The 14865-nt window shown below is 48.8% G+C and overlaps 5 protein-coding genes across 5 annotated transcripts; 1 reads left to right on the forward strand and 4 right to left on the reverse strand.

Annotated features, from left to right (window-relative positions):
* Positions 1-265: 265 nt before the first annotated feature.
* On the reverse strand, positions 266-826 carry MCYG_03926 (conserved hypothetical protein; the record flags this gene model as incomplete). Its single annotated transcript, XM_002848374.1, has 1 exon — positions 266-826. One exon carries the CDS (start codon positions 824-826, stop codon positions 266-268), a length of 561 nt encoding a protein of 186 aa, XP_002848420.1.
* Positions 827-1825: 999 nt separating this feature from the next.
* MCYG_03927 (cell division cycle protein 48) lies at positions 1826-4557 on the reverse strand (the record flags this gene model as incomplete). The annotated part of the gene is made up of 5 exons (XM_002848375.1): positions 1826-3895; positions 3966-4215; positions 4292-4347; positions 4414-4441; positions 4517-4557. The coding sequence occupies 5 exons, from the start codon at positions 4555-4557 to the stop codon at positions 1826-1828; spliced, it is 2445 nt and encodes an 814-aa protein (XP_002848421.1).
* Positions 4558-5489: 932 nt separating this feature from the next.
* Positions 5490-6846, reverse strand: MCYG_03928 (uncharacterized protein; the record flags this gene model as incomplete). Its single annotated transcript, XM_002848376.1, has 4 exons — positions 5490-6236; positions 6381-6417; positions 6624-6761; positions 6794-6846. 4 exons carry the CDS (start codon positions 6844-6846, stop codon positions 5490-5492), a joined length of 975 nt encoding a protein of 324 aa, XP_002848422.1.
* A 1437-nt stretch (positions 6847-8283) lies between these two features.
* On the forward strand, positions 8284-10098 carry MCYG_03929 (protein kinase regulator Ste50; the record flags this gene model as incomplete). The annotated part of the gene is made up of 3 exons (XM_002848377.1): positions 8284-8545; positions 8633-8794; positions 8852-10098. 3 exons carry the CDS (start codon positions 8284-8286, stop codon positions 10096-10098), a joined length of 1671 nt encoding a protein of 556 aa, XP_002848423.1.
* A 634-nt stretch (positions 10099-10732) lies between these two features.
* Positions 10733-13798, reverse strand: MCYG_03930 (Na(+)/H(+) antiporter 1; the record flags this gene model as incomplete). The annotated part of the gene is made up of 1 exon (XM_002848378.1): positions 10733-13798. One exon carries the CDS (start codon positions 13796-13798, stop codon positions 10733-10735), a length of 3066 nt encoding a protein of 1021 aa, XP_002848424.1.
* Positions 13799-14865: the final 1067 nt, after the last annotated feature.

A 14865-nucleotide genomic window follows, 5' to 3' on the forward strand; every position in this document is an offset into this window, starting at 1 on the left:
TTTGAATTTCAGACGGAAAGGCCTTGTTCTATTGTTGTTGATATTCAAAATAAGAGAAACTAAAGGGGTATTGTTTTAATGCTCCAAAGTACATAAAATGATTTCCAATGATATCCAAAAACACCAGTTACCAAGATATCCAGAGCCCCATATTTAGTATTTCCACTTTTCTGATATGTAATGTCAGCATATATATCAAATAATGGGATGGGGGGGCCTACTATCGAGTGTTACTACCCCAAGAATCACCCCCAGCAGCTGGAGACTAGCATGAGTCGTATCCTGATGTGGTTTTCTCATACCAGGGACCCAAGAGGAACTCATCAATCCTCCACTGCGTTGCTGGAGCCGGGACTATTCCGGTATCTGTAGTCCCGTTCCACACGAAGGCTCCTGCATCGATAGTGCACAAGTTACCGTCGTCTAAGATGATTTCAACATGCACATTTCTCAGCTCTATTTCGTTCGAGGCCTCCAACTCGTGTATCCAACCTCGTCGTTCCGGTGTGAGGTTGAACACAAGCATGCCATCCACGTAGTCCTCTGTCTGAGTAGAGGGCATGACTAGTGGGAGGTTGACCCCCTGGAACAGGTACAGCTTATGGCACAAGAGACTCGCTTGTGTCATGTGTATGGCCTGGTCCATACAGCTGTCCGCGTTCGTCATGCTTTTGAGAAAGGATGGCAGCATAAGAGGTCCGAAGAAGAATAGAGGCATTGAACCTGTGAGATACTCGTGGAGTTGACGCTGGCTGAGGGTATTTTTGAGAGCCCTTCGGTACTCCCGGGGGTAATGGTCAAGTATCACCAGTCGTTTGACCTCCATCCTGTGGTGCATATACGCCCACGATGTCAAATGAGAATGGATCTGAGAAGACCTTGTTGAGCTGGTGCTTAACTGCTCTTCTGCTTTCTTGTTAGAATGGTTCTCTATTGTCTTGTCTGCTTTGATAGGTTGGCAGGGAGAGACATGAGGCCTGTAGAAGCAGACAATCAATTAGGGGTGTAGGAGAGCTTACCGTCTTTGCTTTGACAGGCTTTCATAGGCATTTTGAGATCTTCTTTTATCATAGATGAGTGAAGCAGAGAGCGTGGACGGCTAAATGGCCGTTCACTTTATATAAAGAGCCCATTCCCAGGAACCATGGATAGACGAACATGCTAGGTCAAACCATGGTAGGGCTAGAAGAACCTGATAAGGAGAAGCACTTTGCAGAAAAGCCATGGTAGACTATCTACATGTTGATGACAGAATGCTTTTAGAATATGGGAAGTTACTATGTTTTTTTCACAAACAAGACTGTTGGGAATCTGAGTGGAAAGAGCAGCCATCTTTGGTTGCCAGTCTCTTTTTCCCCTCCTATTCAAACTAGTGTAGAGTGACGGAAATACTTATTATCATAATTTTTTATTTGATAATATTGGTAGCGGCGTACCCAGGGTTGATATGTTCTCCTATAACGTCATCAACTCCTGAAATCTCGATATACCGAACGGGAACTACGGTCAGCGAGGGCAAGGACTTGAGCTGCAAGCTACGTGTTACATGCAGAAACGAAGGACTGGTCGTATCCATAAGTCATAGTATTATGAAATTTTATGTTGACATTCAAGAGGTAACTAGGTAATGGGAGTCACTATGAGACGTAACACATAGAGAGAGGAAGCCCAATCTCGAACAAAATCACAAAACCCCGGTTCTCCTGCTCCTCTTGCAATTAAAACTCTTTGTGTAGGCAGGCTGCTTTTTACGCAACAAATACCAAATGAGAAATAAAGAACATGGTTGAAAAAGGGGATAGATGAAACTAGAGACTACCTATGTCTAATCGTAAAGGCTGTCATCGTTTCCAGCATCACCAAATCCAGTCTCGGCAGCACTGATTCCATCAGATGGGAACTTGAAGAAGTTGCTGCCGGTGTTCTTCATGCTCTGCGCAAAAGCTTCGTATCGCCGGATCTCGGTGTCAGTGACGGATCGTCGGGCATCCTTCATGGCTTCCTCGAAATGAGCCTTGGTGAGTTCTGGAACTGGATCCTCGTCGTCCATATCGTCATCCATGGCATCGTCGCCTGCGGCTTCACGTTCCTTGGTTCGTCGGATGGCGGTTGCGATAGACTCCTTAATAGCCAGCTTGACAGCGCGCTGGGTAATGAATCCGAGATCGGCACCAGAGAAACCATGAGTTTTGGAGGCAATAAAGGCAAGGTCGACATCGCTGGCAACCGGAGTCTTGCGGAGCTGCGCCTTAAGGATAGCAGTACGTTCCGGCTCGTTGGGCAGAGGAACATAGACTAGGGTGTCAAGACGACCTGGACGGCAGAGAGCATTGTCAAGTTGTTCGGGTCGGTTAGTAGCACCAATGACGAAAACGTTCTTCTTAGAAGTCATTCCGTCCATCTCTGTGAGAAGCTGGTTGACAACACGATCAGAAGCACCACCAGCATCACCGGATGAAGCACCTCGAGACTTAGCAATAGAGTCCAGCTCGTCAAGGAAGACCACGCAAGGAGCTGCGGCACGGGCTTTGTCGAAGATATCTCGGATGTTGCTCTCGGATTCACCAAACCACATACTCAAAAGTTCGGGGCCCTTAACGGAGATGAAGTTTGCAGCACACTCGTTTGCAACAGCCTTAGCAAGCAAGGTCTTACCAGTACCAGGAGGTCCATAGAACAAGACACCCTTGGATGGGGAAAGGCCAAACTTGAGGAATTTTTCGGGATGATCGACAGGGTATTGGACACTTTCGATAAGCTCGCGCTTGACCTCTTCGAGACCACCAATGTCGTCCCAGCGGACGTTTGGAACCTCGACGACAGCAACTTCGCGGAGGGCGGATGGGTTGGAAACACCGAGGGCAAATCGGAAGTTCTCCATGGTGACACCAAGAGAATCGAGGACCTCGGCATCGATGGTATCTTCGTCAAGGTCAATAAGGTCCATCTTCTCACGAATCTGTTGCATAGCAGCTTCGGAACATAGAGATGCAATATCAGAACCAACGTAACCATGAGTTTCGGCAGCAATTGATTCGAGATCAACATCTTCGCCCAATTTCATGTTCTTGGTGTGGATTTGAAGAATCTCAAGACGGCCAGTTGGGTCAGGAATGCCGATATCGACTTCACGGTCGAAACGACCGAAACGTCGGAGAGCCGGGTCAATAGAGTTAGGGCGGTTAGTGGCAGCCATAACAACAATGTTGGAGCGAGCCTTCATGCCGTCCATGAGAGTCAAAAGCTGGGATACAACACGTCGTTCAACCTCTCCGTTGGTTTTCTCTCGCTTGGGGGCAATGGAATCAATCTCGTCAATGAAAATTATAGCGGGAGAGTTCTTCTCGGCCTCTTCGAAAGCCTTTCGCAAATTGGATTCGGATTCACCGGCCATCTTTGACATGATCTCGGGGCCGTTGATCAGGAAAAAGAAGGCACCAGTCTCGTTGGCAACGGCACGGGCCATGAGAGTCTTACCCGTACCGGGGGGCCCGAACATGAGAATACCTCTTGGAGGCTTAATACCAATAGATTTGAACAGTTGAGGGTGACGAAGAGGGAGCTCAACAAGCTCACGGATCTGAGCCATCTGCTTGCGGCAACCACCAATGTCGTCGTATCCAACATCGTTGAGGTTACCTTCCTCATCCTCGCGTTGGATTGGCTCGCCCTCGCAGTGAATAACAGTGTCTTGGGCGACAATTCCATATTCTGGGGGGTCGACCTCTACGACCTTAAATTCAACCTGCCTCATACCACCACGGACGGTGAAGAGGTCACCTTGTCGGACTGGTCTATAGGCTTCACGGAAATATGGGGCAAGGAAGACGTCAAATAGTGAACCGGTAAGTCCTTCGACGGTATCTGCAATAGGTAGTACGGCAATACGTTTAGCCTGTTAATAATTAAAATTAGTTTCCTTTATCTTCCTTCTTTTGATACCGGCTAGAATAGAGAGTACTTACGTATTTGATATCTGGGCAAGGATGGACGGTGACAACATCTCCGTGCTTAACCCGTAGGTTATGTCGTACAACTCTGTTGAGACGAACACTGCCGTCGTCAAGATCATCGTCTGCCAGTACGATCAAGACAGTGTCTCTTCGCATCTTGCCCTTAACTAGGACGGTATCACCACGGAAGAGCTGGAGTGTCTCCATGGTGTTGTTTGAGAGAGCAATGACGGAGTTATCATCATTGACAGCATCAGTAACACTAAGAATAAGTTAGAACCGAGCTGTAGAGCACTCTCAGCGGGACCAGCGGGTAAACCGGTACCGAAGTCACTCACATCAATGAATTTGGCTTTTTCTTCTTCTTAAGGATGGCGGTCGAAGTGTCAAGCTCCTAGTTGGAATGTTAGTAGCTGCTGTTGCATTCCGTCGTCATAGAAGGTAAAAATCGAGGGCTCACTTCATGTTTTTCGGCGCCTGAAGGATCACTATCAATAGAGAATGCCAGATGTTAGCCTATATACCTCATCAACCATGTACCTGTCAACAAACGGTCAACTCACTTCAGGTTAGCCTTGTGCTTGTGATCTGGCTCTTGAGGCATCTTGAAAACACTGTATTCAAATGAAAAGATCTATGGAAAGGTGAAAAAAATCTCAGAGGAGAGAGGGCGAAGCTCTGGGTGGGAGCTGTGAGTAGCCTGGAGGAGGTATTCTGGTGAGAGAGTTATCAGTTTAGTTTCCAAAGAGGAGAACAGCTAGACATGCAAGAGGACTTACTACTCTGCTGCTCGAAGAGTCCCTTTCTCTGTTTTTAAGACGGGGAGAGGAGGGAGAGTGGCGGGCGAAGAGGAGATGGCCGTTTGATGGTTGTTGTTGGTCTTCCGAGATGATCTTTTGTTGGCGATAAAGATGGCGGCAAGCTTGGGGGAGCTGAGTCAGCAGCGTTCCCGGAAGAGCCCCGTGACCTCGTTGTCTGCAGGGTAGGATAGCATTAATCAGCAGGTGAAGCCGTCTCGGCCAATCAGCATCGAGCGGTGAATGAACTTGGAAAGCGCTGGAAGGCGCTGGACTGGGAGGACAGAAAGACCACGCAGCGCTGGAGCCTGGCCAGAGGCGCGGCGGCCCGGGGAGGGCGCTAAAACGTGCAGCCATTTTATGACTAAGCAGATATAAATCTAACGGACAACTACTTTAACGGGGATACAAAGGGATATATAATATGAAGATATATGAACAAATCTCACCGTTAACGCGCCAGGGCCTGTTTAGATGCCACATGCCATAATACCTGTACATACATGCAACAAAAAACGAAACGTTATACCCCATGTAAATGAAAACAGCCATAATATTGGAAAGCCACCTTCTATCGATGTTTCCCCCCACCACCACCTGAAGTCCACACCCCATATTAAAAGTAGACAGAGTGAAAAGGAAATATGTATTATCGCAGCGCCGTTGACCCTAGATACGCCTTGTACGAAAAGTCACGAATGGAATAAACAGCAATAAACAGCAAGACGGCATACCCCGGCTAAGCTCCTTTATTGCTTTTCGGCAAAGGATGGCCGTTGGTCTTGGGCTGGTCACTAGACTTTTTCTTCATTTCTTTCCTTGCAATTGGTATATCGTCGTCACTGTCTGGGTCATGGCCCCTGGTGCCGTTCGGCTGGTCTTCGCTATCAGAGCTAAATAGCTCATGCATCGAGTCCTGTAGGAACTTAACGCCGCTATTTACCGCCCGTTCCGGGATCTGAACGTTATAGCTCGTAAGAATGTCCGGTGATGTGTTGCCGTTTGGACCTGTGGAGCCGTTCTCGGGCATAGAGTTGCTCTCCGCCACCTCTTTCTTCACAGTCACCTCTCCGCCTCCATTCGTAGCAGCGTTTTGTTTCACGCGTTTGCCGTTCTTGACAGCGCCATTGGCCAGTTTTGAATCATCTTCTCCATCACGCTTCCTCTTCCCTAGCGTAGGCGAGCTTGAGCTTGCTCCGTTCCCTGAGGTCGCCATGCTGACGATAGTATCAACCACGTCTTCGAAGCGGTTATGATTTTCGGTACGGAAGAGTTCAAAGGCAAGGTTGCGTACCCGTTCGGTCCAGCCGCAGGTAGAGAGGGAGCTGACAAGCGAGGCCTGTAGGTCCTCGAGCTTGTGTGTGGCTAGCAGGTAGTCCATAAGATGATCTGTTGGGTCGGCGGAATTTGCCATCTGGTCGTTGGATTTCTCCGCGATGCCCGTCAGTTGGAAGTGTACGGAGAAAGGAGTAATATTGTAAGGATACTATTGAAATGCCCTTGTAGCAGCTCAAATAAACTGTGAGTCGGGAACATGCGCGCAGGCGGAAGAGATTCTGGAGGAGATGAACAGGCATCAGCAGAGGGCCAGATGGCGGGCTACTTGGGTATAACACAAAAATGTACTCACTGTACAAAGTGAAAAAAAGGCCGGACTGGTTGTCTTCCTATTGTATAGCCGCAGTCATGGCTCCCATTCAATGAATGCTAGCTTCGACGGTGCCAGGTTAACAATGACGATATCATCCACCACCTACAAAAGAAAAATAACAACACCAGTGGCCGTCTTCTTTTTTTTTTTTATTGCTTTGTGCCTGCAACCCCTTGATTCACGACCAGTGGGCCGGTTAGCCTCTTCTTCGCATCGACTGACGGGCCAGAAGCCTGCTCCAATGCGAGGGATCCAGGAAGTCGTTCTTGTTCTAGCACGAGAGCTTTCAACTCAACGAGAAAAATAAAGTCGGATGTCATTTTGCCAAGACCGACGGTTAAACTTTTAGGCTTTGCCGCTCTGCAGGGGTTTTTTTCTTTACTAATATTTACATCAAGTCTACTACATCTACATGGGCCGACCTAACTGCTGTGTAAAGGCCCATGGTTGCTGAGGGGGTGTGCTATGGATGACGGGGAGATGGCATGAGATGGAGCTGACCGTGTCTAGGTATGGGCGGGTGATGCTCGCACTGTTGCTGTTTGTGCTTATGTATCGATTTCCTGCAAGTCCCTATGCTGACCAGGTTACAACTGCAACAGTTTCAGTCCAGCGCTGGGTTCTTCCGAATAAGCAGACACCGCGAGCTCCGCGACGGCTGCGTCACATGGATCGAGTTGTGGCTTGGGCTGTGCCGGATCCAGCCTCGCTGGTATTGAGGTACTGACATATGCATCTATACGCACATATGTAGTATATATATCTGTGAGGCTGACGGGATTGGGCCGACAACACTGTTCTCGACGCTCATTTGTGGCTTCCAGAGAAATCTCCCTTTTCACGGCGCCCCTTGATCCCGTCCAATTGCATGATTCTCGGAGGTATACTAGTTACGACCAGCCTGTGCTATGTAACCCCAAGGCTGCGAAGTATTATCGGTGACACCCCTTGACAGCCTTGCGCATATTGCCCAGCCAGGCTTGTCTTCCACCGTAACCGTCTCCTCCTCATCTCCTTTCCGGCGTCTCTTCTTTTATATCTATAACTTCGTGGCATCCAACGTTCGCCCAAAGAGGAAACGCATCTCTGTATTATATAATCATCTTATATAATCATCTTAATAATATGTTACCACTATTCCTCTTATGGACAGGTGTGTGTTACCGCCTTGTATAAATATTACCGTTTTATATCCTCACGTGATCATCCGTTTTGGGAATCACAAAATACAAAAAGAAGAAAAAAACTTCAACTCGAGCAAAAAGAAAAGCGAGAAACAGACAGAAAAGAAGAAGAAGAGAAGAAGAGCAGAAGAGAGAAGCGAAAGCTGAGACGAAAACTAAGACCTGCTGCTGGCTTGTGGTGGACTCGCATTAACAATACCGTCGAAAACTAGCTTACTAGACTCGCCTTACCCGCCTATCTATACCCACCTTTTCGATAACTTCAATTTCCCTGGCCTCGCCCTGGAACATCTCGCGACAAGAGAAAGAGACAATAATAATAACAGAAGAAAGACGACGCCTTAAACGTGCAGTTGGATGAACCTGGTCTGGGGGCGACTCTCGTCAATCGACAGGCGCACCTTTCCCCTCCCCGCTGTATCATCTCATCGACTCGAGCCCTTGGAACAACAATCCTTGCCATTTCCCTCGAAACCCAACGCCCGCCCTCCACCCGCCACCACCACCGCCTGTATTTTCGTCCGTGGTCACTCGATATAGCCTCCAGAGAGAGCCCTGCAGAGCCCTGGGTGGGCTTTTATGCACCGTTGGGGCTTACTGTGCCGCGTATTGGTTTTAAACGCCGCACGGTTTTCGACTTTTACAATAAACACGACTCCACGGCAGCAGGTTAGGCAGCTCAAGACGTGTGCGCAGCAATGGCCTTTGCCGACGCCTACCTAGGCGACTCGGACGCAGACGATGAGTATGAGCGGAGCGTAGTAATATCGCCTCACCTTGCCGAGGACTCCGAAGCCTCTCCAACGGACTCTGAAGGGCCTTCGACGGAAAATACTCCTACTTACGGCAAGACCGATGAGCGTGGCTCGCCCAAGGCCGTCATAACCGATTGGACAGCAGAGGAGTGTGCCAAATTCGTGGGGAGTCTGGGCCTGCTGCAGTACCGTGAAGCGTTTCTGGGTACGTGGAACGGAGCCGTGTTGAAAGGAAGTCGTCCTTTTTTTATTATTATTGTCTAGGCTAACCGTGTGCTTTCTGCTAATATAGAAAACGAGATCGTTGGAGAGGCCCTCATTGCTTTAAAACACGATGAATTAAAGGAGATCGGAATATCCAGCGTTGGACATCGGCTGACCATCCTTAAAAGTGTATACGAAGCGAAAGTAAAGCAAGGTGTACCTATAGACCCTGACCATTATGTTCCTCTATGTATGTACCAGTCCCTTGGTTGCTATCATCCTACTCCCTGCTAACACATCTTAATAGCGGCGGATAAGAGCAACGCGAAAGACGCTGCTACCCAGGACGATATTGCCCTTCTCATCCAATCCATCAGACGGCGAGACGACAGGCTCATGGCTGCAGAAGCAGAACTGCGGAAGCTCGCAGATGACTATCGGAGGCTCCGTGAGGAATTGCTACCGGTTTTCAAAGTCGCAAAGGACAAATCAGCACCCTTACCATACCAACCCCCGTCAGCTGTATCATATGGTGGATCCACCGCTACCGCATCCGAATCATATATCCACGACCCTGCAACCTCACCCTCATTCCTTGGCCAGGAGAAGGCCGGCAGTGGTCTCACTCGAACAATCTCAAGGAAACTCTTCGCCGGCGGCTCTACCCCAAAGACCAATTCCCCCACGCATATACCACAGTCCATACCTGAAGGGAGAACCTTCTCAGACTCATCCACCCTTGATCCATCCGCAGCTGCCATGGCGGCCTCTTCTCACCTCACAGCTTCTATGACCAGTGGCCAGCCCTCCCCCAAGGGCATGCCATCACCCACCTCTCCCAACAGCTTCTACACCCAGCAAACTCTAGCCTCACGATCATACACCCGCGACCCTCCATCCTCCACCAATAACCGCACAGCTTACGATCACTCCGAAGAATCACAAGGACAGCAAAGACAAGACCTCTCCGGCAACCAGACCTCAAACTCTTCAAGCCGACAAGAGCATCCCGCCATCAGCACCTCCAGGAGTGGAGGATCAAGCGGCAGTGGGGGCCAATCATCCAACAATGCACAAAATTCATCAGATTCAGGCCCCAGTGTCGAGATATTCAAATCCTTCCGTGTCTCGATGGATGACCCATGCTATAAAGTTCTTCCCGCCGCACTTAAGAAATACAATATCCACGAAGATTGGCGGCTATATGCTTTATATATTGTCTATGGCGACCAGGAGCGGTGCCTATCACTTGAAGAGAAACCCCTAATCCTATTCAAACAACTTGATAAAGATGGTCGTAAGCCAATGTTCATGCTTCGACGACAAGCACAAATGGTAGACGGGCAGGTCCCTGGCATATATACCTCAGGAAACGGCGGTGGAACGACAATTGGCTTCCCACCTGGCGGCAGTGGCTTCGACTCTGGCAATACCAACACATCTATCTCTTTGGGCGGACTACCTTCTGGGGGTTCAGGTGGTCAACCAAGTGCCAGTCTAAGATCGCAGCCTACACAACAAAATTCTATACAGTTACCTGGCGGAGTCTTATAAGGACAGGGTTTTTGGAATGATTGGGCTGTCAAAAATTATATATCACTACTCTTCCTCACCTTGCTTGCAAAGCTAACGATCTGGGCAGAGTAGAAAACGGGTTTCTTATCTCTCTTATATTCTTTCTATCCTTTGACTACTCTTTTCCTTATGATATCCCCTAACCAGCCCCATATGGTTTGGCGTCGTTTTATATATACTTCTCGATAACAATACTATCTTTTAATACCATCTGGTAACTAAACCTGGAGGTGTCCAGAGTTTACAACTTCTCGGTATATTACAGAACTAATCATAATCGTATCAAACATAACCTATTCATTCATTGCTGTTGAGCCATGCTGTGGCTCTCTATCTATTTTAATATGCATACCTAACAAATAATACCACAAATATATATACTGTGGACAGTGCCATAGGCAACTGGAATTGAGGCAAGAAAACGCTTGTAACAAACAGCAGCACAGCGCTATTTATTCTAGTTACAACCTAGAAAAATGTCCATCGACAAACTAATATAATAAATAAAAATCAAAACGGGAAAACGAAAACGACAGAAAGAACGGCAAAAAGATGAAAAAAAGAGAAACAAGATTAGTATAGATGATGCGTCGTTTGAAAACGATGCTGGTCATCAACGACCTATTTCACCACCCCAAGATATCTTGGAGTTATTTCGAGGAGTAGTTTCGGTCCCGTTACCACCCGCCTCATTGATGCTTCGGCTCGCAGAGCCTGGCACGGCACCGTTGTCAGAGAAAGGATTGTCTTCAGGAGCATAAACTGCAGGGGGAGCGGCCGGGGAGTCCGGTAAGAGAGCGCCACTGGACTTTGGGACATTCTGCTGCATAGGCGATTTCTTCTTTGCTGGCCTCGTCCCGTCCGCAAATTGTACCTTACCCTTAACTACACGGGGTTCCCCATCATCCTCACTATCCGAGTCATGCTGAACACCAAGGGCAGCGAGACGACGTTTCCGTTCTGCAGGGGTTTCGATCTCATTGTCAAGCTTAGAAACATGTTTGCTATTGCGCCCGGAAGGCAGAGCGGGCGAGTTTGAGCTAGGTGATTGCTGTCCTGCGGCAATTGCACGACGATGGGCTGGAGGGATTCGTTCTGTGCCATCATCCTCAGAGTCATGACGACTGAAAGAAGATGCCAGGGATCCGGGTGCAGATAATATGCGACGTCGTCTATCGGCAGCAGAGCCTTCGGGAGCTGTATACTGAGATAGCATCGCTGATATTTCTTGGGGCGAGGGAGCGCCTTCAGCACCTTCATGAGGGGCCTCGGGTATTTTGGTAGGCGTATCGTGGTAAGGCTGTGCCTGCCCTCGGTTGCCGTCACGTCGGAAAATGTTACCTAGTTTTGAGGAGCCGTCGGTAGGTGACTTTGGCCCAAGATGCTGCATTTGGTTGATAAAATCCTGTTTACTCATTCTGCGACCTCTCAGGTGGTGTTGAACGTCGTCAGACACAGGTACTGTGAATCGAATACCCGCATCTTCTTCCTCTTCGGCCTTCTTTGCTGCTTCTGATGACTCGTTGCCTGCATCACCAGTCCAAGTTCCAAGCTTAGTAAGGCGGCGCAACAGTTTCGGGCGGTCCTCTTCAGCTTCAGCTCCCGTTTCGGTTGTCTTTTTTGGCGATGAAGGGATAGTGTACTTCTTAATAACTTCTCCGTCCTCATCCTCAACAATAATGGTGTTAGCGAACTGGTATGCACGGGCAGAGCGGCGGGAACGATTAATTTGAGGATGGGATTCATCTTTCTGGGCATTGCCAAAGCCAGCCCAGGAAGAGAACTTCTTCATAAAACCTCTCATAGTTTCACCCTCATCGGTAGAGCTGAGTTTGTTGTGTCCAGGCTTTCCCTTGATAACTTTGTCAGGTTCAAGTACGTTGCCTTCTTCATCTTCAACGATGAAATCATTCCCTTCTTGGTAAACTTCGGCTTCTGGCATATTTGTGTTTCCTCCCTCCGAGTGTTGTCGACGTTCTCTCGGATCCTCCAACGCCTCTGGTTCTGGAGTTGGGGGCTTGCTTACGTGCGTCTCTCCCTCAGGTCTTCGCTGTGGAGTAATGGCAGACTGACTAATCGGTCCACCAGCTCCTTGCTTATGCCGCCGGCTAGGTCTCCGACTTGAGGCACGACTAGGTGGTGCACTATAGTGATCATCATCCCTTTGTCGTCTTAGAAGGTTACCAGGTACTCCAATCGGGCCCAGTGTTCCAGGGGGGAACTCTGGTTTCTCCAGCTCCCAGGAGTCCTTTCGGATAGAAAGAGAACTTTTCGATGTAGACTGGATTTTGGGAAGACGGTTCATCCAAGATGGGCCATCCTCGTGAGCTTGCGTGTAAGACATTGTCAGGGTCAATGTGTTGATGTGTTTACCCAGTGTGAAAACAGCTACAGATGATCCATGGACAAGAATGGAAGAGATGACTAAAAACGTTGTGATAGGCCATATCACATAAATGATGAGGTAGTCCTTGCTGCCTGGTTGAGGGATATCCGCAAGTGGCTGCGCTGAGTGGTTCTCGAGTTCAGCTCGAGCTAGAATACAGGCGAAGATGGCGCCAACGCCAACGGGGCCGAAGTGGCCGGCGAACAGTGCTTCTCGCCATGTCTTAATGTCGGGAATCAACGGTTTCATCATCAGCATAGCAGGTATTCGGCGAAAGCAGATGACGAGGATCGCAAGGACGACCAAGCGCCATGGAACCAAGCCTAGGTCCGGTAGGTTATACTGTTCCCATGGGATGATGGCACCAAAGTAGACAAAATATGTAAGATTGAGCAATAGGTCGATAACGTTGGAGACGTGGGATTCTTCAGTTTTTTCCGTAAACCAGCCGTCATTACTGAAACCGATACCAGCAGAGAAACCGATAAGAAGGTCGTCCATGCCAAGTGAACTACCAGCACCAGCGCAGAAGAGAGCGAGAACGAAATAGAAGACAAGGAAACTCTCTCGGTCAATCAACTTCTTATTCTCGGCGAATCTGATGGCATGTCGACCAGCGTAGCCAATAAGGAAACCGAATATGGCACCAAAGATGCACTCGTATAGAATAGTTGTTAATATCCAATGCTCGGCCACCTTAGAGGTGTCATTGCGGTAGGCCATCAGGTATAGGGAGAGATAGATGAAAGGAAAGGCCATGCCGTCGTTGCATCCAGATTCCGCGGAGAGCACATCTCGGAGATGTTTCGGCACACGTTTGGCGAATTTTCCTTTACCGACAACGGAAGAGGCCAAGACGGGGTCGGTGGCCGTAACGCATGCAGCACAGATGAGACTCTCGAGCCAAGTCAGCGGCTCAATCATCCACCAGATAAAAAGACTAGTCACCAGCCATCCCGCAGTCATGATCGGGAGCAGCAGCATGACGACTGACCGCCAATGCCTCTCCATGTAGGACTTGGGCAGTTCAACACCAACGGCGAAACATTGCACGACTAGGACGATGCGCGAGCACTCGAGCGTAAGTTTGTCGACATTCCCCCACGATATTGGGTTGAAAAGGTTTGCGGCGTGTGGTCCGAAAATAACACCACACAACGTGGCAACGGTTGCTTCACCAATGTAGAGCTTTTCCTTCACAAACAGGGAGCACAACATGAAGAGACTTGTGAACCCGCCAAGGATCATGTACGCCAGATGTGGCTTATCTATATCGAGGTGGTCCCACGCCATGACGGAGAAATAAAATCAGACAAGATGCAGCCAGTCAACGGGCCTGAAACCAGCCAGGCAAAATGAGCGTGGGAAAATAGTTGAGTGCTTGTCGTTCTATATGGGCTCAGGCTTGTTTTTCCTCCCCTACAGCTAGTAATCGATAGCCTGTGCGACTCTATACCACATCCGATGAATTCCGATCAAATAGAAGAGTCCACCAGAGGCCGCTAAAACGTCATGTATCCAAGCGTGGCTTTTGATCTCAACATAGCCTCAAGCTATGGAGGGTATCGAGCTCAAGAAACAGCGTGGGAGGCCTTCGATCGAGCAGGTGCCGGCAGGTGCTCCGAAAGACGGCTGTTGTTTTTTAAACTATTGGCGGACCAGACGGGGCGAGAGCGCAACTATTTAACCCTGAGAGATTCGCCACGGGTTAGAACTGACAAGGAAGCTGGAAGGAATGGAATGGCTTGGTTTCAACCCTCCAGGGCTGTTGCTGGCGGTACCCACCGGTAAAGTTTCTGCACGCTCGACCAGGGCCCCCCTCCACCCCTTCTGATGGTTGATCGGGCCGATCTCTGTTTCTGCTTTTCGTTCATGCAGCCACTCGGTAACTCATCACCCTGTGAACTATCGTCAGCAGAGAGAGGGCTGTGGCAAGAAGATGTTCGAGTTGGTTTGACGTTGATATCTTTTCTATGTAAGTAAAAGAAGGAAAAAAAGAACAAAAGAAAAAGAAAAGAAAAAAGAAGCACTGACCCGAAGTCTTGGCAACTGGGCGGAACGCCAAGAAAGGAAATCACGTGGATGCGGAAGAAAAAGATGACAAAAAAAATAAAACGAAAAAAAGAAACGAAAAAAATATCGACATCAACAGTCAAGGAGTAACAAGATAGACGAAATGATATGGCCAAGGGTTGCCGCAAGTCAAGCATTGAGACAGGACAAGTCCGTCGTTTGAGAACAGGTCCGCTGTGCTGGGATTACCGGCCCCAAAAGCTTGTCTCCAGCACTGTTCGCTCCTTATCAGACAATTCGTTAAGTAATTCAATCTCATCCTAGGCCAGGGAGAGAAACGTGGTGCG

The sequence above is a fragment of the Microsporum canis genome, genomic scaffold (assembly GCF_000151145.1).
Source record: "Microsporum canis CBS 113480 supercont1.3 genomic scaffold, whole genome shotgun sequence".
NCBI lineage: Eukaryota > Fungi > Ascomycota > Eurotiomycetes > Onygenales > Arthrodermataceae > Microsporum > Microsporum canis.